This window comes from Cervus elaphus, chromosome 30 (genome assembly GCF_910594005.1).
Source record: "Cervus elaphus chromosome 30, mCerEla1.1, whole genome shotgun sequence".
NCBI classification, from domain to species: Eukaryota; Metazoa; Chordata; class Mammalia; order Artiodactyla; family Cervidae; genus Cervus; species Cervus elaphus.
This window is the reverse complement of record NC_057844.1, coordinates 18,593,918-18,616,870: the sequence shown is the minus strand read 5'-3', so window position 1 is coordinate 18,616,870 and position 22,953 is coordinate 18,593,918. Positions and strand designations below refer to the sequence as shown.

The 22,953-nt window shown below is 36.2% G+C and overlaps 1 protein-coding gene across 1 annotated transcript in view; it reads left to right on the top strand.

Annotated features, from left to right (window-relative positions):
• Nucleotides 1–21,852, top strand: part of SUCLA2 (succinate-CoA ligase ADP-forming subunit beta) — a 40,946-nt gene extending 19,094 nt beyond the window's left edge. The window contains exons 5-11 of the mRNA XM_043892143.1: nt 3,231–3,359; nt 5,934–6,072; nt 13,466–13,627; nt 13,714–13,856; nt 15,354–15,474; nt 15,970–16,058; nt 20,918–21,852. Coding sequence (XP_043748078.1) covers nt 3,231–3,359; nt 5,934–6,072; nt 13,466–13,627; nt 13,714–13,856; nt 15,354–15,474; nt 15,970–16,058; nt 20,918–20,992 — 858 coding nt within the window. The 3' untranslated portion in view covers nt 20,993–21,852. The remainder of the gene's footprint in view (nt 1–3,230; nt 3,360–5,933; nt 6,073–13,465; nt 13,628–13,713; nt 13,857–15,353; nt 15,475–15,969; nt 16,059–20,917) is intronic.
• Nucleotides 21,853–22,953: the final 1,101 nt, after the last annotated feature.

The following is a 22,953-nucleotide window of genomic DNA, read 5'->3' as shown; positions in this document are numbered from 1 at the left end:
GTTTTTCCAGTGGTCATGTATGGATGTGAGAGTTGGACTATAAAGAAAGCTGAGCACCGAAGAATTGATGCTTTTGAACTGTGGTGTTGGAGAAGACTCGAAAGTCCTTTGGACTGCAAGGAGATCCAACCAGTCCATCCTAAAGGAGATCAGTCCTGGGTGTTCATTGGAAGGACTGATGTTGAAGGTGAACCTCCAATACTTTGGCCACCTGATGGGAAGAGTTGACTCATTGGAAAAGACCCTGATGCTGGGAGGGATTGGGGGCAGGAGGAGAAGGGGACGACAGAGGATGAAATGGCTGGATGGCATCACCGACTCAATGGACATGAGTTTGAGTGAACTCCGGGAGTTTGTGACGGACAGGGAGGCCTGGCGTGCTGCGATTCATGGGGTCACAAAGAGTCAGACACGACTGAGCGACTGAACTGGACTGAAGTATCCCTCAGGTTCATAATTTGCTAGAATGACTCACAGACCTTAGGAAAATACTGGATTTGTGACTACAGTTTTATTATAGCCAAAGGATAAAAGCCAGAACCAGCCAAATGGAGATGCACAGGGCACAGTCTGGGAGAGTCCCACACATAAAGTTTCTATTTGCTTTAGGGTTCTGTCACCTTCCTCACATACTTGATATGTGATATGTTGATACGTCACTTGTTGAAATGTGACAACACGCAGAGTATTGTGCAACCTCAGAAGCTCACTGAGCTTGTGGTCTAGAGCTGTCATTTTTTTAAGTTGTGGTCAGAAACATAGAATATGAAATTTACTGTCTTCAGCTGCTTTTATGTGTATCATAACTAAGATCATGGCATCTGGTCCCATCACTTCATGGGAAATAAATGGGGGAAAAATGGAAACAATGACAGACTATTTTCTTGGGCTGCAAAATGCTATGGATGGTGGCTGCAGCCTTGATATGAAGACTCATGCTCTTCGGAAGAAAAGCAATGACAAACCTAGACAGCGTATTAAAAAGCAGAGACATCACTTTTCTGACAAAGGTCCATATTGTCAAAGCTATGGTTTTTCCAGTATTCATGTATGGATGTGAGAGTTGGACTATAAAGAAGGCTGAGCACAGAAGAATTGGTGCTTTTGAATTGTGGTGTTGGAGAAGACTCTTGTGAGTCCCTTGCACAGAAAGGACATCAAACCAGTCAATCATGAAGGGAATCAACCCGGGATATTCATTGGAAGGACTGATGCTGAAGCTGAAGCTCCAGTACTTTGGACACCTGATGCAGAGAACCGACTTATTGGAAAAGACCTTGATGCTGGAAAAGATTGAGGGCATGAGGAGGAGGGGACGACAAGCAATGAGATGGTTGGATGGCATCATCAACTCAGTAGACATGAACTTGATCAACCTCCTGGAGATAGTGAAAACAGGGAAGCCTGGCATGCTGCAGTCCATGGGGTCACAAAGAGTTGGAGACAACTTAGCCACTCAACAGTAACAACAATATTGAAATCTAGTCATGTAATATTACATTTAAAAGGTACAAAGATGTACAGAGAAGTATAAATCTTCCACCCACACAGTTTTTTTTCCTTGAAGACTGATACTTTTTAAAAATCTTTTTTTGCCTAGGTATAATAACTCTCTTTTAAAAAAATAATAAATACTCCCAGCTGTATCTCTTTTGGCTATTGCTGTATTTTGAGGATTTGAAACACTGTATTGTTTTCCAAACAGTAATGAATATTTTGGTTTGGCCAAGAGGTTCATTCAGTTTTTTCTATTAAGACAGCTGTAGTAGTGCTTAGTTGTTTTTAACTTCATTTGAAACACTTTTGTTGTCACAGTCTAACTGCTGTCAGATCAGTGAGCTTTAAAAAAAAAATACATCACAATTGGTGAATTTTTGTATAGCCATTTTAATATTGAAGATGGAAGAAAAAAGCAATGTTTTTGGCATATTATGCTTTATTGTGTCAAGAAAGTAAAAATGCAACTGAAATACACAAAAAAGATTTGTGCAGTGTATGCATAAGGTGCTGTGACTGAGTGAATTTGTCAGAATTGGCTTGTGAAGTTTTGTGCTGGATATTTTTCACTGAACAATGCTGCTCGGTCGAGTAGACCAGTTGAATGAAGTTGATAGAGATCAAATGTGCCTTTTATTTTTACTTAAAAAACCGGACGAAGATTTTGGCCAACCCAATAATATTATTTCTTTACCTTATATCTTGAAATGAATTTGTTACTGAAACATTTAAATGCTGGGGTAGAAAAGTGAAATTAGTCTTTAGGTTTGTTTTTCTTTCCTGAATTAAGAATTGTATATTCACTGTAGAAATTTTCTTTTTTTAGAAAATGTTATTGTTCAGTCGCCAAATAGTGACACAAATAACAAAATAACAGAAGCCTTATTTAATGTTTTATTTCTTATCTTTCTGTTTGTCTGTGAATAGTGGGAGGGTGCACATTTAAGCACACTTTATGTTAAAAAAAATTGAGTATAGAATCTAGGGTTTTGTACCTTTTTTCCCGCAGATAATACTACTGAATCATTTTCCTTTCCAGAAGCATTAAATAATCTTCAGTAGAATGTTTTTACCATTTCCTATCTTTGCAGGTTAAGATTATTTCCAGTTATGTGCATAGTTTGGCAAATCTATTAGATAATTTCGCTTCAAGGTTTTTTCCTTAACTGATCTTAGGAGACTCAAAAGTTAACTTAATTGGTTAGTATTTATGTCTTACCTTATTATATTCTTCATGATAATAGCCAGAGCTCTTCTTTGAAGGTAGATAGCTTTCTTTTTCACTGACCTCCAGTAGCCTAGAGATTATAAATCGGAAGGTTTGTTCATTAGACTTTCCCTTTTAAATATCAGTAAACTGTTTCTATTATTTTTTTAAATGTTGTTTAAACAATACTTTAATGTTCCTTCAGTTCTTGTGAGAAATGTAGAGGTTGTATTTCGCATATACGTGTATGTTTATATTGTTTGGTATACATTTTGTGTATATTTTTAATCCTTTTCCCCTCACAGGTAAGATAGTGTCTTCCTCCTCCTTTTCATTTCTTGTCCATTATTTCAATTGAACGTTTAAAAGAGCACTATAGGAGATGCAAGGATAAATTCTCAAGGGGGTTTAAATATAGTGGGGAGTGACAGATGTATAAGTTCGATAGTATGCATAAATAGATTTTAAGATTTTATTGATGGGTCCAAAATAAAATCTAGCTGTTTTTTGTTTCCCTTCCTGCTAGGGTCCTGTATTAATAGGAAGTTCTCACGGTGGTGTCAATATTGAAGACGTTGCTGCTGAGACTCCCGAGGCCATAGTTAAAGAGCCTATTGATATTGTAGAAGGCATCAAAAAGGAACAAGCTGTCCGGGTATGTTGTGTTTTGAAATATTTCTAGGTTTTATTTGGATAATTGCAACACTTAAAGAGAATTAACTTTATGTAAGTGAAGTGCTTGATAAAACTTCTGAAAACTTTTTTTTTGAGTGTCAGAGTATGTTAAATCTTATTTGAAATGGAAACTTTTTAGAAGTATCTACAGCATTTTACTTCATGTCCTCCATAAGTATTTTAATATGTATTTTTAAAAGATAAGGATTCTTTCAAAAGAGTCACTATATGTACCATAGCCATACCTAGTAAAATCAGTATCTTCACTTACCCAGTCATTCCAGTTCCCTAGTTGTCTCATGTTTTTTTTTTTCCTTAGAATCTGTTTGAGTTGGGATCCATGTAAGTTCCTTCATTGCAGTTGGTTAATAGGTCTCATAGGTCTTCTGTTAATAGTTTATAGATTTCCTTTTTTTCATTTTCTTCATCCATTTTATTTCATTTGTTGGAGAACCTGGAGTAATAATGCTTTGTTTTTCATACTTTGGATTTTCATCTGCATGGTGGCATTTAATATGTTCCTGTCCCCCCCTTTATACCCTATACACTGTATGGAATGGTAGGGACACTGTCTCATATATCCCTATGATAGATCAGTGATTTTATTTTGGGGATTTTATGGGTGCTTTTAAGAATCTGATTAAAGCTGTGGGCTTTCTCTCAGTGTATTCACATGCACAATAAATTTTGCTTGCAATTTCACTAGTTTTCCATGCCATCCTTCTTGTGTGCCTCTTCCTCTCATTACATTCCCCCTCAAAAAAGAGCTCTCCAAGACAAAAACTTAAGTATGAAGTTAATTATGGTGTGTGAGAGTTGCTTGGTAATGTTTGTAATATTGCTATTAAATTGTTTACTTTATATATAAAAAATAAGTGACCCATCTTAAAAAGAAGTTTGAGTATTAAAGTTTGAATGAAATTAACATCTCTTATCAGGAAACTGTCAGATGAAGCTAATGGTATTGAAGTACAGTAGAGCAGGAATTTTGACTGATACAGAGAACTCCCTGATAAAGCGTGAAGCAAGTCCTTTAGGCAAGTGAGTGGTATAAATGTTTAAAGGGGACAGAGATGTGACTCATTAGATAGTTATATGAGAGTGGTAACTAGAGTCTTGAATTTAGATGAGAGAGAAAACACTTGGTTTACAACAATATTTGAAGGAATAATCTAAGTTTGTAGCTTTCTGAGTGATGGGTGAATGGAAGTACTACTCAGTATAATGTGAGACAAACTGATGTCATACTGTTCTGATCAGAATTTTTTTGCAATTCTCAGATGTTTAAATTTAAAACAGTAGATTGTGACCTCTGAAACTTTTCTAAATGAAATGGTATTTTTAATTTTCTTATTCTTTTATTTTTTTGAAATGTCTTAACCCCAAATGGCATTTCTCAATTAGATCATCCACTTTATTTTATTTGTATTTAATTGTTTGCATTTGACTTCTTGGAAGAATCACATTCACTTTCAAAGAATTTAATATTTTCTATTAAAAGTTAAATGTATTGTAGCTTTAGATAACAATTGGAAAATAGGAGAAAACTCCTCCAGAGGGTTCCTGAGCAGCTGTGGCAGTTAGGATGATTAAAAAAGAGACATGTAACTTCCATATATGTAGCTTCTTCTGTAGCTTCAAAATTGCTTATAAAACTTTAAAAAATTATAGATCTTTGATAGCCTATAGAACTTGTGAACCACAGCCTCTGGGTTGAGACCTTGCTGTATGTATTTTTTAAAAAGCTCTTCAGGTATATTTAGCAAGAAATCTTTGCTCAAGACTGTGAACTCTTCTCCTAGATTAGAAGCTTGAAAGTGAACGTCGCTCAGGCATGTCTGACTCTTTGTGACCCCATGGACTACATAGTCCATGGAATTCTCCAGGCCAGAATACTGGCGTGGGTAATATTTCCCTTCTCCAGGGGATCTTCCCAATCCAGGGATCAAACCCAGGTCTCCCACATTGCAGGCAGATTCTTTATTAGCTGAGCCACCAGGGAAGTTTAAGTACTTTTGAATCTAGCGTTTATTAGGTGCTCAGTAGATTTTGTAATGAGTAGGATAATACTCATTTTACTAGTCATTTTACTGAATGTGTCTTCATTGGTTGGTAGACACTCTTCATAAATTACCTAAAAGGTAAAATAGGGTTAGTATTTTGGCCATTGTTTTCAGACCAGTGGGATTAGTAGTCTACCTTTTATATGTAGTTTTAATAAAATATAAGCCTCTTTTTTCAGTTTAGGTTGGCTGTAAGGCTCAGTGGCAGTATGGAGGCTATGGGATAAACACGAGAACAGGAATTGAGGTGAATGGCAAGTCATTTGACCTCTCAGAATCTCTTTCTTTGTAAAATGGGCATACTGCCGGCTTTGTGAGGATTTTGCATAGTTTTGTTTAACTATTTATGGATAGTAGTGATTCATATTTGACCGTAAATGATTTGTGCTTATTATTTAAATGATAAACTACAAGGTTATTTATTTGCAACAATTTAATGTTGATTGGATGTTATGCAGCATTCCTATAATAAAGAGACATATTGCTTTCAGCTTGCACAGAAGATGGGATTTCCAGCCAGTATTGTGGATTCTGCAGCAGAAAACATGATCAAACTTTATGACCTTTTTCTGAAATATGATGCAACCATGGTAGAAATAAATCCAATGGTAGAGGATTCAGATGGAGCTGGTAAAGTATCTTCTTTCATCAAACATTGATTATCTATTTAGCCCCTATCATATGCTTCACTGAGGAAGTGAACTCATTCCTATGTAGAAGCTTGTTTTATAATGAAAACAGTGAATGTGAACATTTGAAAAGAATGAATGTGAACAAAGAGACACATTAAACAAACACTTTATATATTTACACACAGAGGGATTAAAGCTGCGCTGTATGGCAGCTAACAGTCACATGTGGCAGTTAAAATGAAGTGGTATAAGATGAAAATATTTCTCAGTTGCACTGGTTACATTTCAGGTGCTCTTTAGCCTCGTGTGGTTAGTGCATTAGCACACATACAGAACAATTTCATTCTTGCAAAAAGTTCTGCTGGGCAGTGTTGGATTAGAGTATTTAGCGCGGTAGTGGATAAATAGTTGTAGTTTGGGGGAATTAGCCATTTTAATCTCCCCAGGTTTCAGACTTCAGAGACATGATTGTTTTTATACAAAGAGTATATTTTGTTACTGGAGTCCTTTTAATATTAAGGAAAAAAGGTTGGCTTATTACTTTGACAGCTTTCCTTTTATATGTGTTTAAAAGGTAAGTCAGATTTTGAATTATCATCCCTTCCCTGTATAGATATTCTAAAAATATAAGCTGCTTTATTGTAGCCTAAGTTTTTCTTGATATTTCACGTTAATTGCTTCTCTTGCTGTGATTTGTTAGATTTTGTTTCACATTTCTTAGGACATTTCTAATCTCCTTAAGCATTTGTAGAACTCTTTCACTTTTGTACTTCTAATGAGTTCTGTTTATTATTGTAGAAATCAATTTTTAGGTGGTCATTTATATGGTTGCATAAAGACAAAGGAGTAAATTCTCTTGTGATTATAGAGGTAGTTTATAAAACTAAAATTACTTAAATTTTTTAAAGAGTGAGGGCTGATACACATTTTAAAAATGAAATTTTAATAATTTGTGTAGGAGAATTAATCTGTATAAAACTTTTTTTTTTCCTTTTTTTTATTAGGGAGGCAGTTCTTAACCTATTTATTCTTTTAGATTGGCATTACTTAACCTGTTGTGGGTCAAGGACAAATTTTAAGAAATGCAGTGAAAATTGTATGAAAGCAAGTAACAGTCACCAAGGAATCTGAACCAGTGTTCCCATGGGTGTGTGTGCCTACGCACTGTAGAAGTCTAAACTTTCATGCGGTTTAGAAATTCTCAGATCTTTAAAGCCTTTAGTCCTGCATTTGGTACTTGGATGTCAAATTACTAATTCCTATTGCTAGGCAATCTTTAGAATCTTTTTTTCATGTTTCAAAACCAATCATGCTGGAATTTTATTGGAATTGTATCATCCCTATAAATTGTTGGGGAAAATGGACATCTTTCTAGAAGTCAGTTTTTCCAACTAGAAATACAGTTTTTTTCCATTTATATTCTTTTAAAATAAGGCATCTTTTGGAAGGTATTTCTTTTTGGACTTATTTGTAGAAATATATTTTTTGTTGCTATTTTGAATAGGATTTTTTCTGCCATTGTATTTTCTTACTGTTTATTGCTGCTCTGCAGAGACTTTTGATTTTGTTCTTAATTTGTTGATTTTAATTCTGTCATTATATTTGTTTTCCTTAGTCTGTGAAAAATATCTCTACTGTGTTTCAGCTTGTCTCCCATGTTTTGGTTTGTTTTCAGTTTCTTCTTTCATAGTACTTAGTTTTGAATTTTGACCATACAAAAGAGACATTTTAAGTATACTTTCGTTTCCTACAGTAAAGTTTTTTCTTTTTTAAAAAATATTTTCCCTCTATTTAACAAAAACATAGCAAATACTTTGTGCCAGGCACTGTTGTAAGAGCTTTTCAAATATAGACCCTGTAGTTCATTAGATGTTTATAACAGTTCTGTGAGGGTAGGTACTATTACTATCCTTACTTTATAGGGTAGGAGACTGAGTTATCAAGAGGTTTATGTGACTTACCCAGGGACACATGGCTAATGGTAGAGCTGGACTGCAGAATTTGTACTCTTAACATATGACACAGTTGTATGACAGGGATGTTTTGGGTAGAGAGTAGTATATCAGCATTGGAGTAGTAAGGGATTAGTTGTTAGGGTACTCTTTTAGGCTGGGACTTTCCTGGTGGCTCAGTTGTAAAGAATCTGCCTACCAATGCAGGAGATATGTGTGCTGTGTGCTCGGTCCAATTCTTTGTGACCCCATGGACTGTAGCCCACCAGGCTTTCCTATCCATGGGATTTCCCAGGCAAGAATACTGGAGTGGGTTGCCATTTCCTTCTCCAGGGGATCTTCTTGACCAAGGAATTGAACCTGCATCTCCTGAGTCTCCTGCATTGGCAGGCAGATTTTTTACCACTGAGCCACCTGGGAGGCCAGGTTCAATTCCTGGGTCAGAAAGATCCCCTGGAAAAGGAAATGGCAATACACTCCAGTATTCTTGCCTGGGAAATTACATGGACAGAGGAGCCTGACAGGCTGCAATCCCTGGGGTTGCATGACCTATCGACTAAACAGCAGCAGTCTTTTAGGCTAAGAAGCTTAGTAGTAGTCCAAACAGAAGGTAACAGAGGCAGTGGGAGTGGAGAGGAGAAGGGTTTATTTTACAGACGAGTTCAAGCTCAGGCTCTGGTAACACATCTACATTTCTCACAGTACCTTCTTTTATGTATTTTGAATGGAGGGTTTGGATCAGTGTACTCTGGGTAGTTCTAAACATCTACAGATTGATATGTTTTATTTATGAGGTACATATTGAGTTTTGAAAGTAATATTTTAAAAAATAGGAAATACAGATATTTGTCTGCTTTTGTACTAAGTTACCATATGACAAGATAGTATGTACATTTGGGGAAATTATTATAGTATTCCTTAAAATAGTAGTTTAAGGACATTTTAAATAAGACTAAATTTCGAATTATTTCCTTTGTGCACAGTTCTTTTGGAACATGTCTGCTGCATAGAATTGAAGTATACCTGTTAATTGGTACGGGTTTAATTGTTTGAATAATTTTAAGAGGCAAGCTTGTAGACTGTAGACTTACTTTCCTAGTAATGCTCTGAAAACTTAGGGTAATATAAAAATATACATATTTATTTGAATAGAATTGCTTAAATAGCTTGTCATACCATTGCTATCATTGGGGTTTCTGAGAGATCTTCCAGTGACTGCCCGTCTTCCCTGCCTGAGTTCTAATTAAAATGGATCTGACAGCTAAATTACAATTAGACAGACTTAATAACTATTCACATATGAGGCTTTAACAGGGCAGTACTTTCAGGGATAGGCTATGCCTTGGGAATAGCAGTTGGAAATCCTTGTTCCCTGTGGGAAGCTTACTCCCAAAAGGAAGAAAGATTGAGCTAAATTATGCATGTCTGGTTTTATAATATCTAGATTAAGTAGACAGTTAATTTACTTCCTTTCCTCTGGGAAGAAGTAAGTAAAGAGACAGTGATGGGACAGATGTTACACTAAGTGAGCCCTTTGAATGTGAAAGGAAACATCCAGAGTGGGGGATTTGCTCACCTGCTCGCAAACATTCCACGTATTTTCTTTACCCACTGAACTCAGCCATTAAGCCTGTGATCTATCAGGATGGATGTGGAAGTTTTGAGGGACAGCGATTAGCTGTTTGCATAGTCTTGTTCTGATTTTGAGGCTGTCATTCCAGTCCCAGCCATGTTCCTTTGGATGTTATGGGAGCACCTATAGGTAGTTTGAATTTTTACCCCCAGAAATTTCCAAAATGGGTCAAAACAGTATACCAGTATCAGCCGTTTAAGAAAGTGTTAGGCTTAATTCTGAAAATTTACTCTTTTCTGTTTCTGACTCCAGATTATGTCTATTGGAGTATCAGAAGTTCATGGGTAAGATTAGATTCAGTTCAGTTCAGTTCAGTCACTCAGTTGTGTCCAACTCTTTGCAACCCCATGAACCTCAGCACGCCATCACCTATCCCTGTCCATCACCAACTCCCGGAGTTTACCCAAACCCATGTCCGTTGAGTCAGTGATGCCATCCAACCATCTCATCCTCTGTCGTCCCCTTCTCCTCCTGCCCTCAACCCTTCCCAACATCAGGGTCTTTTCAAATGAGTCAGCACTTCGCATCAGGTGGCCAAAGTATTGGAGTTTCAGCTTCAACATTAGTCCTTCCAGTGAATATTCAGGATTGATTTCCTTTAGGATGGACTGGTTGGATCTCCTTGCAGTCCTAGGGACTCTCAAGAGTCTTCTCCAACATCACAGTTCAAAAGCATCAATTCTTTGGCACTCAGCTTTTTTTGTAGTCCAACTCTCACATCCATATATGACCACTGGAGAACCATAGCCTTGACTAGACAGACCTTTATTGACAAAATAATGTCTCTGCTTTTTAATATGCTGTCTAGGTTGGTCATAACTTTCCTTCCAAGGAGTAAGCGTCTTTTAATTTCATAGCTGCAGTCACCATCTGCAGTGATTTTGATTGCAGAGATTAGATTATATAGCATTAAAATTCTCTGAAATACTTTAATAGTAAACTGCATAAAGACACACCTGAGACATAAGACACAAATGTGATAAAGTCCAAAGGACGTAGAGAACTGAAGTCCCAAGTCAGATTCTTTTATCTGAGTTAGAAATTCAAAGAAATTAATGTTCTTGCTAATTTCTTGACTATTTTCATTGAACAAGAGGTTGTGAATTCTAGATACAGTTTAAATTCTTTCAGCCAGGGCAGTTTGGATTTTTTTTCATAGGAACAGGTAGAGTTTCTCTGTAGTCTCAGAAGTTGCATTATTTGAACTTCAGATCTCTTATGGGCCTCAATTCTGGTGTACAAAAGGTTAATAATACATGTAAGTTTATCACAGCTTTGACCCTCCATTACCAGATTTGGCGGGGGGAAACCCAAACCCAGGCCATTCCCACTGCCAGGAACAGTGATCTCAGGCACAATTATTTCTCAGAACCATGTACGTCATTTTATGAAGGGTCATGGCAGAAACTCAGGCTTCCCTGTGGCTCAGACAGTAAAGAATCTGCCTGTAATGCAGAGAGACCTGGGTTCAATCCCTGGGTTGGGAAGATTCCCTGAAGGAGGGCATGGCAACCCACTCTGGTATTCATGCCTGGAAAATCCACATGGACAAAGGAACCTGGTTGGCTACAGTCCGTGGGGTTGCAGAGAGTGGACACGACTAAGTGACTAAGCACTGCACAGCACATGGCAGAAACTCAGTGAAACCTGAATAAAGGAGAGTGGATTGATTTTAGTCTCACCAGGATGCCAGGTGATTATTTTACCTGTGGACTTTAAATCAGTTAAAAGAAATCTCTGAGCAGAAAATTAATTTTGCCCTAGTGATTTTGGCAATTAATTTGGCATTTGTGATTTCTAGGGGGAAAAACCAAATATGTACATCTCTTAAAAGCTTTCCCTCTCTTGAACACTATGAATTGGGTGTGGGCTCTGTTTACTGGTATTACACATACCCTTGCTTAGTTAGCAGAGTTGTCAGTGGCTGGTTCTACTGACTGTTACAGAGCTCAGGCCTAGGAAATGTGCTTCCTAGGTATTTCACCTCAGGTTGTTTTTATTGGAGAATCACCCTCAGCTGAGTGAACCTGTCTTGATCTTCTTGAGTCTGTATGCCTCGGAGGCCTACTAAGGATTAGTTACTTGGCCATGTCATCCTCATTAAAAAAAAAAATAGATACACAGTTGATCATTGAAAAACATGCATTTGAACTGTGAGGGTCCACTTATATGAAGATTTTTTTTCCCAGTAACTAATACAACAGTACTACACAGTCTGTAGTTGGTTGAATCTATGGATGCAAAGCTGTAGATATGGAGGGCTGACTATAAAGTTATACGCAGATTTTTTTGCTGACGTATCTTGAGCACTTTTTGTGTTTACTGAAATATTCTTCTAAAACATTTACTTTGATGTTTTAATCCTGGCATATATAGATATGCCACAATTTGTAAATTTGTAAGTGATTATGAAAATACAAGGGATCTGAATGAAGCATTACAGTCTAAGAAACATACATATTATCATTCGCCAGTGATTTCACATATTGTACTTTTCAGTTTAGATTTTCAGTATGGTTCATTTCATAGTTTTATTTTCTGCTGATATTTTTACCTAGTGCTTTATTATGAACATATTTTCCTTTAGGTCATTTTAAATGTGTTTAAAAATGCTGTTTCACAGTTCTCTGATAATTTAAAATTTGGGTCATCTTGGGTTTTGTTTCTTTTGACTGCTTTTCCTTTTTACCATTGCTTACGTTTTCCTGTTTCTTCAGAGATCTAGCAGTTTTTATACTGGACATTTTGGGAGGCTGAATTCTGTCTTCTTCTGAAAGAATGCTTGGCTTTTGTTGTTAGTTAACTTGGCTGACTCCAAACTTTGTCTCTTGTTTTGGGCAGCAGCTGAAACTGCTTGGTTCTTTTCACCTCTGTCCATTCAGGAGTAAGGAGAATGTTGTAGTTAGATTGGAACAAGGAAGGGATAAAATACTGAAAGATGAAGTCAGACAATTAGCCTTCATAAGGACCATTTTGGTAGAGTGCTGCAGGTAAAAGCCTGACTAGAGTGAATTTAAGAGAGAATGGCAGCAGGAAAACTTGGTACAGTGAGTTAAGCAGAGGTATTGGCAGATAATAACTATTTCAGGCTTTGTGGGCCATGTATAGTCTCAGTTGCTGCTGTTTTTCTCCTTCTCCCTTCCTTTTTATTCTTTTTAACTTTTTATTCATAAAAATGTTAAACCCTTTGTTAGCTCACAGGCCATTAAAAAACCAGCAGAGGCTGAATCTGGCCCATGGACCATAGTTTGCTGACCCCAGGTTTAAACAGACAACTTTTTCTGTGAATAATGCTGTATAGGAAGAGGAGAGTAAGTGGGGAGGTAGCAGGTAAAAGAGTTTCTTCTTTCTATTAGGTGGGGGAAGAGAATGGCTTTTTTTGCAAGCCAGTTTAATTTAGCCCATGGAAAAGTAGAGTGGAATTTATGGTGCTGGAAAAGCAGAATTGCTGTGACAGTGCCCTTGAGTTGGGACCCAGAACCCAAGCAATGGAGTTAGCTAAGAGCATGGACTGTTATTTCTTGGTAATTAAAAAGAACATTAAATGCTTTTGAGGTTTTTCTTTCTTCTTTATCTGTTGCTTAGGACAGATGTAGAAGCAGTAACTTTGATGGGATAGTTTTAAATTCTGACATATTCTTATTCAGGTGATAGTTAGAATCAGTTGTGAACATGAGTTGAAATACTTTCAGTAAGTAACAAAATGTGTTTTTCCCCTAAAGTAAAAAAACATTTGATTATTATATAGTGTTTTTTTTTTTTTGTCTATCTTGAAATTAAAATCACTTTCTTTTTTTCCTTTAAAGTGCTGTGTATGGATGCAAAGATCAATTTTGATTCTAATTCAGCTTATCGTCAGAAGAAAATCTTTGACCTGCAGGACTGGACCCAGGAAGATGAAAGGGACAAAGATGCAGCTAAGGCAGATCTCAACTACATTGGCCTTGATGGAAATATAGGCTGTCTAGGTACCATGTGTTCTTATGTTAGAGTTGGATTGGTTAATCTTATTTTCTTTATGTTGCTTATACACATCATTTTCCTCTCTTGATAGTGAACGGTGCTGGTTTGGCTATGGCTACAATGGATATAATAAAACTTCATGGAGGGACTCCAGCCAACTTTCTTGATGTTGGTGGTGGTGCCACAGTCCATCAAGTAACAGAAGCGTTTAAACTTATCACTTCAGATAAAAAGGTAAGGGCAGAACCTATGTTTTAGATTTGAATGGTAAGAAGTAACTTGATTAATTAGTAGAGTACATAGTTTTACTTGTTGAGCATACATAGGTCATTAATAAATGTTTGTTATTGATAGGGCTGTGTATTTTTTCTTGGTGTTAGATTCTAGAATTATTTAATAAAATTGTTTTTTTTTTTATTGCTCTTTCCCTTTGAGTCTATGGACTTATTTGCCATATTCAACTTTATAAAGAGCATTAAACTAAAATGAGATACAAAATGTGCTTTGTTTCTTTAGTTTTATAATTATTTTTAAAAAAATAAATTTTATTAGAACTATATTCCTATAGCTTCCTTTGGCAAAAACTCTAAAAGCAGAGCATTATCTAATTACCTAACTGTTGACTACTTCTCTGAGCCACCAGGGAATCCCAATAATGTGAACTAGAATTCTAATTCTATTTCTAAGCATGGCTTTTTAGGCCTGTGTACAAGAATGGAGAAAAGCATATGAAGAGTTCCTATGCTGGGGCATTGGAGTTGGAAGCAGGCCAGGAGCCCAGGGTGACAATGTGGATAGCACTGAAGTAGCTGTATACATATGTCCCTTTGTATTGGACACTGTGCTTGGATTTAGGAACACATGGTTTTTTCCTTTAAGGCCTTTTATAGTGTGATGAGGCTGATGAATTGAATGTAGTGCTATAAAAGAACAGAAGACAGAGCTGATAAACTGGGAGAATCAGAGTGGCCTGACTATCCGTGTGATAATGAAAGAATGCTGACCCAAATAAGCCCTGAGGTTTGAATGTGACATGTATTCAGGAGTGGCCACACTTTTTGAGTGCTTTGGAGGACCTGGTGTTTGTAAAAAGTTGGTAGAGTTGATGGGGAAAAATGAAGAGATGATAATGAGGACTAAGTTGGAGATCTTGCATATAATGTTGTCTTACCACATGGCCTGGGCTAGTCATGTTGCTAATGGCTATGCTTAATAGGAAACAAGTAGATGGAATCAGGAGGTCTTGTTAATGTGGAGCAGGGGAGAAGAAACTATGGACTAGGTGTTGAAATTACCCAAGGAGGGGAAGGAAGTTTTGGTGGGTGGTGGACTGCCAGACTTCAGTGATGAGAGCTGCATGCAGAGAGTATGGCTCTTTGGTCTGAAAATGTTTCCGTGGAGTTAACTTCTATAAGGCACAGATAGGGCTTCCCCAGTGGCTCAGCGGTAAAGGATCTGCCTGCGATGCAGAAGACACAGGAGATGCGGGTCCGATCTCTGGGTTGGGAAGATCCCCTGGAGAAGGAAATGGCAACCCAGTCCAGTATTCATGTCTGGAGAATCCCATGGACAGAGGAGCCTGTGGGCTGTAGTCCCAGGGCCTCAAAGAATCAGACATGACTGAAGTGACTGAGCACACGCATAAGGCACAGATATGAGTGTGTTCTTGAGAAGGAAGGAAAAATAGTCATTCCTTTAAAATTTTAACCTCCCCAAACATTTTATTGACAGGTACTGTCTATTTTGGTCAACATTTTTGGAGGAATCATGCGGTGTGACGTTATTGCACAGGGTATAGTCATGGCAGTAAAGGATTTGGAAATTAAAATACCTATTGTGGTGCGGTTACAAGGTGAGTGTAAAAGGCATCTTGTAATTGTTTCACTAACTCTAGAAGTTAAAAGTTCATAATTAAACTTCTATTTAAACTTTTAAAAGTTCGTTATTAAAAGTTCATAATTCCAAGTTTAGTTCATTTAAATTTTAGTTTTAAATAGCTGTATTTTTAAAATGAGAGTGTATAATAGAGAATTTTTTAAATGTGAGTTTAAAAAAATCTAACATTGGGACAAAATTGTTGATAGTTTTGTTTGGTATAAGTTGATACATTATTTGCTATGCATTGTCTTGAGTTCTGACTTGTCTGAATTACCATTAATGTGATAAGGCAAAGTATTTTATAAGATAGCTCCAGACTTTTTACAGTATTTTCTTTGGTTTAGAAGCATTTGTATTAAATGACAGAAGTTGGTTGAAATTTTATATTTTTAGTATATTGTGACAAACATTTTAAATGATTTTGTATATGTTTTTAAAGCATCTTTATATTTGTGTAAATCATTTCCAGGTACACGAGTCGATGATGCCAAGGCACTGATAGCAGACAGTGGACTTAAAATTCTTGCTTGTGATGACTTGGACGAAGCTGCTAAAATGGTAAATGGGTTATGTTGATCTAAGGAAAAATTTGCAGTGTCTGAAAGGTTTATAAGCATTGAGATTCTAAAGTGAACAGCTAATACTGCTAATAATTAGTTTTTCACTTAAATTTTGGGAGTATTGAATCCCATATACCTATCATATCCCATATCCCAACATCCTAAACAGTTACCAACTCATGCCCAACCTTGTCTCATCTAATTTTTACCTACTTCCTTCCTTGCCCATGATTTTTTTGAAGCAAATCTCAGACACTGTATCATTTCATACATACCATCATGTACCTATAAAAGACAAAAGTATTGATGATATAAAGTAATTATTGTTATTTATTTCAGATGGGGTAGTGGTATTATGTTTATATTTTATAAAAAAGAATCAAGTCAGTGTTGAAACGTTTCTGATTTTCTTAAATATATTTTGCCTACGTTTTTTGTTAGATTTAGGATCAAAATAAATCTATGCTTGCAATTGGTTAATATATCACTAACTTTCTCCTTATAGATTCTCCCTTGCCCCCCCCGCCCTTTTTTGAAGTTTATTTGTTGAAGAAAAACAGGCTGATGGGCTAGTCGTGTTTCCTATAGTCTGGATCTTAATGATTGTGTCTATGGGGTGTCACTTAACAGTTTTTTGACCAGAGGTGTGTTAATACATTGTTACCTGAGCATTATTTGCTGGAATGTTTCAGTATTAACGTACCTAACATATTGCTGGCCACAGGCATTAGTTTCTGCAAAAAATCCCCTGGTCAGTAATGCGTTAACACGTTTCTCTGCTCCTATACTTCCTATAAACTGGTAGTTCAGTCTATAGGCTTGATCGTATATGTATTTGATTTTGAGGAGCGGGGAGCAAGAATATTTTATTGGTGATTTTGTATAATTCCATAAAGAGGTATATAAATGTCAAGTAACTTATCAGATAATACTAGCAGTCCTTGACACTCATAACTTAGATGCAGCATTTTGTGCAAAAGTGGTGATTTTCTAATTCTGTGATTATTTGTTATATAGAATACATATAAAAAGTGAAACTTTCTTGTATCAGTTATTTTATTGTCATGGTGCACATTTTGCCTAGAAAAAGCTGGATACTTACTTGATTCTTTGCTTTTATTGATAAGTAAATTTTAAATGATTTTGCGTAGATATTTAAAACATCTTTGAATTTGCATAAATCGTTTGAGGTATATGAGTTGATGATGCTAAGGCACTGATAGTATCAGTGCCTCCATTATGGCCTATGAAAGTGAGCCAGGCTTTTTTGTTTCTTAGTTTTTGTTTTTAGGTGTGTGTTGTGTATTACATGGCATGCATGCATACACATCCTGTTTTGAACTCATGGATTTAAATACATTTGACGTGGTTCAGTGCATTTTAGTTATTTTTACTGATTCTTAGATTATCCCATCTGTGGTCAGTGAGAACCTCTTCACGTTGACTTCTGAGTCCTCACGTGTCCTATGATGTGCTTTCCGGTGTAATGAGATGTTTCAGGCTCATCTTTACATTTCTTCCTGCTGACCTGAAATCAGCCAAATGGTGTTTAGACATCACAATTTAAACCTTAAGGGTACTTATAACTTTTGGGTTGTTCATGGTTTCTAGATTTTTTTAAGTTACAAGTCTAGAAAAATATGTGTTTTTTAAAGAGAGAAATACATGAGTACATACTGATATTTCCAAATCCAGGAGTACAGTTGTTTTTTTTTTCTTATCTAATATGTTTCTTTTTTTTTTTTTTCCATTCCATGCTAACAAATATTTATTGCTTTGTCCCTCAATACAAACAAAACAGTTTTAGAATAATAATACAAACAATATATCTACTGAAAGTAGAGTAGTAGAATTGTATCTACAGTTCTTTTTGTCCTTTGAAGTATTTCCCAAAATTTGCTGGATTCTAAAATTCCTGTGAAATAGTTCTTTGTTTTATCCCACTCTGAAGCAGTTTCATTTCTTTATTTTAAAGTAATTGCTTAATTTTTTTTGTTAAAAATATTTGCATGGTTCCAAAATCAAACTATAAAACAAGATATATTCAGAGAAGCTAGCCTTTATACCTATTACTGTTTCTTCCTTCCCCATAGGTAATCAGTTTTTTTTTTAAATTAGAATTTCTTAGTTCATCTTTTCACTTTCTTTAAAAACACAAATACGGTATGTATGTATGTGTATGCATATATCTCTCCACTTTCCCACATTACATCATGGTAACATGTATTTTACCTCATTTCTTTGATTTAACACTATATCTTTCTTGGTGAATACTCTGCAGTAGAAACAGAGATGTTTCTAAATGAGAACTTTTGATTCTTTATCTGAAGTTCACAGACAGTTCATTGTGCACTTATACACAATCCTGAGTTTAAATTAAGATTTTGAGTAAGGGTCTGGTAGGGAGAAGGTGTTTCAGAAAGCCTGTTTTGACATTGAGATGTGAAATCAATTGCTGAAGGAAAGAGTGAGGGATAGTAGGAGTCTGGCTAGTTCAGTAATTAGATATGAGGTGAGGTGAAGGGAATGAATAGGTTAGAACTTTTCTCTGAAAATATGCTTGTTTGCAGTGAGAGCCTGAATTAGGAAAAGCTTTTTGGACATGGAGAGGAAGGATAAGTATCAGTAGGAGCTTGAAATAGACTGTGAAAGATCAAAGTGAACAGTTGATTTAAGTTGTGTCTGTAGTGTTTTTCTAGTGAGTAGGAGGTTATGGACGTCATGACAGTATTAATAATATGATAATGTCAGCAATCGCTACCTTTTATAATTTATTATGCATGCAATGCTAGGCCTTTTTTCCCCCTTCCCCTATTACCTGACTTAAGTTTGGTGATACAATATCCACTTTTATAGATAAAGAAACAAAAGCTCGATACATTAATCTTATTTAGGATCACATGTTGTAAACATCAGAGTGGGATCTGAACTCAAGGTGTTTAACTTTAAAACCTTCTCTTAACTATTCTGCTGGAGAGGAGAGAAGCTAAATTTGTTGTTTGGTTTTAGATATGTTTAATTTGTACATTTTGTATGGTACCAGCTGAATATTCTCAGATAGATTTATATAGAGAACATTGGAATTCAGGTTGATAATTGTTAACTTACTGACAGAAAGTAAAATAGTAACTTCCAGATTCAAGCTCCTATCCCAACATTCTAGGATTATATACATATTTTTTAAATAAGCTTTTATTTATTTATTTATGGCCATGCTATGTGGCTTGCAGGATCTTAGTTCTCTGACCAGGGATTGAACTTGGGCCCTGGCAGTGAAAGTCCTAACCACTGAACCACCAGGGAATTCCCCAAACTTTTATTTAAATGTGCTTTGCATTGTGTAGTATCCAGCTAAGACAGTCACTATTTCTATTGTCAAAGATAGTTAAGGGCAGCAGATGGAAATAGACATTTCTCCAAAGAAGATATACAGATTGATGGCTAACATGCACATGAATAATTGCACATCGCTAATTATTAGAGAAATGCAAAACTACAATGAGGTGTTACCTCACACCAGTCAGAATGGCCATCACTAAAAAGTCTATAAATAACAAATGCTGAAGAAGGTGTGGAGAGAAGGGAAACGTCCCACAGTTTTTCGGTGGGAATGTAAATTGGTGAAATCACTATGGAAAACAGTATGGAGGTTCCTAAAAAAACTAAAAATAGAACTACCATATGATCCAGCAGTCCTACTCTTGGATATATCTGCAGAAAACTGTAATTGGAAGAGATAAATGCACCTCTGTGTTCATAGCAGCAAATTTACAATAGCCAAGACATGGAAGCAACCTAAATGTCCATCAACACATGAATGGATAAAGAAGATGTAGTATATATATATATATACACACATACATTCAATTGAATACTACTCAGCCATAAAAAAGAATGAAATAATGCCATTTGCAGCAACATGGATGGACCTAGAGATCATCATACTAAGTGAAGTAAGTCAGAAAGAGAAAGACAAATACCATATGATATCACTTGTATGTGGAGTTTAAAATATGACACAAATGAACTTATTTACAAAAGAGAAACAGACACAGATATAGAAAACAAGCTTAGGGTTACCGAAGGTGAGAGGGAGGGGGAGAGGAATAAATTAAGAGTTTGGGATTAACATATATCCACTATTATATATAAAATAGATAATCAGCAAGGACCTGCTGTATCACACAGGGAACTATATTCAATATCTATAAGGGAAAAGAAACTGGGAAAGAATCTATGTATGAATAACTGAATCACTTTGCTGTATACCTGAAACTAATACAACTAAACTTCAATTTAAAAAGAGGAAAAAATTAAGATAGATATAATTTGGGCAGTGAGAAAGAGGTAGATACATATATCAGATATGTATCTATTTAATACCTTCTGATTTTATATACGTGAATAAAATCTAGTGTGGGTTATAATATGCAGGTTATGAAGTGTTAGATTTGACTATCCTCCTAGGAGTGGGCTTCCCATGTGGCACTAGTGGTAAAGAACCCGCCTGTCAGCGCAGGAGAGGTAAGAGATCCCTGGGTTGGGAAGATCCCCTGGAAGAGGGCACAGCAGCCCACTCCAGTATTCTTGCTTGGAGAATCCCACAGATGGGGGAGCCTGGCGGGGTGCAGTCCATAGGGTCGCAAAGCGTTGGACATGACAGAAGCAACCTAGCATGGATGCATGCCAGCGTGGCAAATGCTTCTGAGACTGTGACGTGGTTTATAACAATGTCAGAATAGCCCAGATGTTTTAAATGAAAAGGATTGAAGATGCTGTTAATTTCGCATTGACCGATTGTCCTGATTCTGTGTTTTTGTGAAAATAGAGACAAAGATTGTTTTCTTTTCCTTTCAGGTTGTGAAGCTCTCTGAGATAGTGACCTTAGCCAAGCAAGCCCAGGTGGATGTGAAATTTCAGTTGCCAATCTGATCTGAGAATCCAGTGGTTGACTGAGGATGTTAAATGTGTTATAATTGTTAAAAATACTGTGTTCTGTATTACTATTGTTCCTTTTCTCTTCAGCGTGTGAAGCTTTGTAATTACCACCTAGGCATAAAAACTAAAAGCGTTTGGTCTGTGTTTATTTCTGTTCTAAAGGGGCTGTTTGTATAAAGAATGTGTAAGGCAGTTATCTAGTTTGTTCTGTTGCAGCTTTTCTTTTTCACTTTTACAGAATATGCCAGTTTATTATTGCAGTATGCCAGTTTATTATTGTTGGGTACAACATTCTTCATTGATAAGAGTCTTATGAATAAAATAAATATGAAGATAAAGCTTTATTCTTTAGTGTTAGAAATGTATTATATCTGATAAACTAGTTTCATCAGTAGAGCAATGTATTAAAACAATGTTTTATATAAGAAGTGTTTATCTTCAGCACCAAATACTTAACTAAGTATATCAGTCACTATTTATAAGCAGATCTTTCAAGCACTCCCCAGAATATTTTAAGTATTTCGGTGAAGTAACTTGTGCATTATTTGAACATTATTTTAATCATTACAATACTCTTGATAACTTCTAGTCATCATGATGATCCTGTTATTGAGAGCCTGTAAATTTGTATGAAATAAGGGTATGTTTACTAAGGACTTGGCAGACAAAATTAATAATGTCAATTTAAATTAATAAAGATCTCCCAATGTGATTTGGATTAATTTTTTTTTCCTTTTTAAGTAAACACAGTAAAAAGTGATGTGTTTATCATTGCACTAAATACCTCTGAGGAACTGATTTGTAGATTGTGTACTAGGCATGATATTTGCATATAATAAAGCGATCTAAAGATATTTCACTTGAATTCCACTGTTTATGTGTGTGCCATCTGGTACTCTTCTTCAGAAAAGCCTACACTGTCCTTTGTGTCCCAATTCATATATGTGGGTGTGTGTAGATGTCCATCTTCATTGCATAGAACAGTTGATAATTTAACTATTAACAGGTTAAGTGCCATGGGAGGAAATATCAGCCATGGAGTAGACTATGTATGTAAACATACTGGTGAATTTGAGAACTTCTGCCTGTTTCTTGAAATGTGATCACACACACACACTCCGAGGGGCAGCATAGCAGAATGATTATGAGCACAGAATTTGAAAGTAGCCTGTCTGGTTTGAATCTTGCTTCCACTCCTTACTAGCTATATAAGCTGATCAAGTTTCTAAATTTCAGTGTACCTCAGTTTCCTTAGCCCCTTTCTCATCCTCGCTAAAATTACTTAGTGGGAAGAGGGAGATAGAGGCAGAGAGAGGGAGGGAAGGCAATTATATAGACAGAACACATGAAATATTCACACATTTAAACCACCTATATCATATGATCTGTCTTCCCAGCCTATACATTAAAAAGACTAAATCAGAGCCATTAAACCATTTAGAATTGTGATAAAGTTATAATTAAAAGTCCAAAGCCTTTAGCTTTTAATTAAAAAAAAGAAATTTCAAAGAGTGCCAGCCAGTGATTAGCTCAGAAAATACTGGCGTTTGTTTTGGTTGGGTCTAGTCAGGAATTAAAGACTGCTCATATTTCAGAGAGGATGTAAAACAGGCTCTGTTTTTTCTTATCTATTCTTGCATAATAGATCATCCCCAAACTAGTGATTTTCAAATAACAAAATTGTAACCTCACAGTTTGTATGTGTCAGAAATTTGGAAGTAGTTTATCTGGGTGGTGGTCCTGGTGATACACTTGCAGGTTTGAGGACTGCTTCCACGATGGCCTCCATGCATGGCTGCTGGCCTCCACTTCTCCCCGTGTGGCCTGTCCTCGGGGCTGCTTAAGGGTTCTTGTGACAGGGCAGCTGGCCGCCTCCAGAGCATGTGATCCAAGGGAACAAGAAGGAAGTCGCACTGCTTCTTGTGTCCTCACCTCAGATATTTGTGTTCTGATCT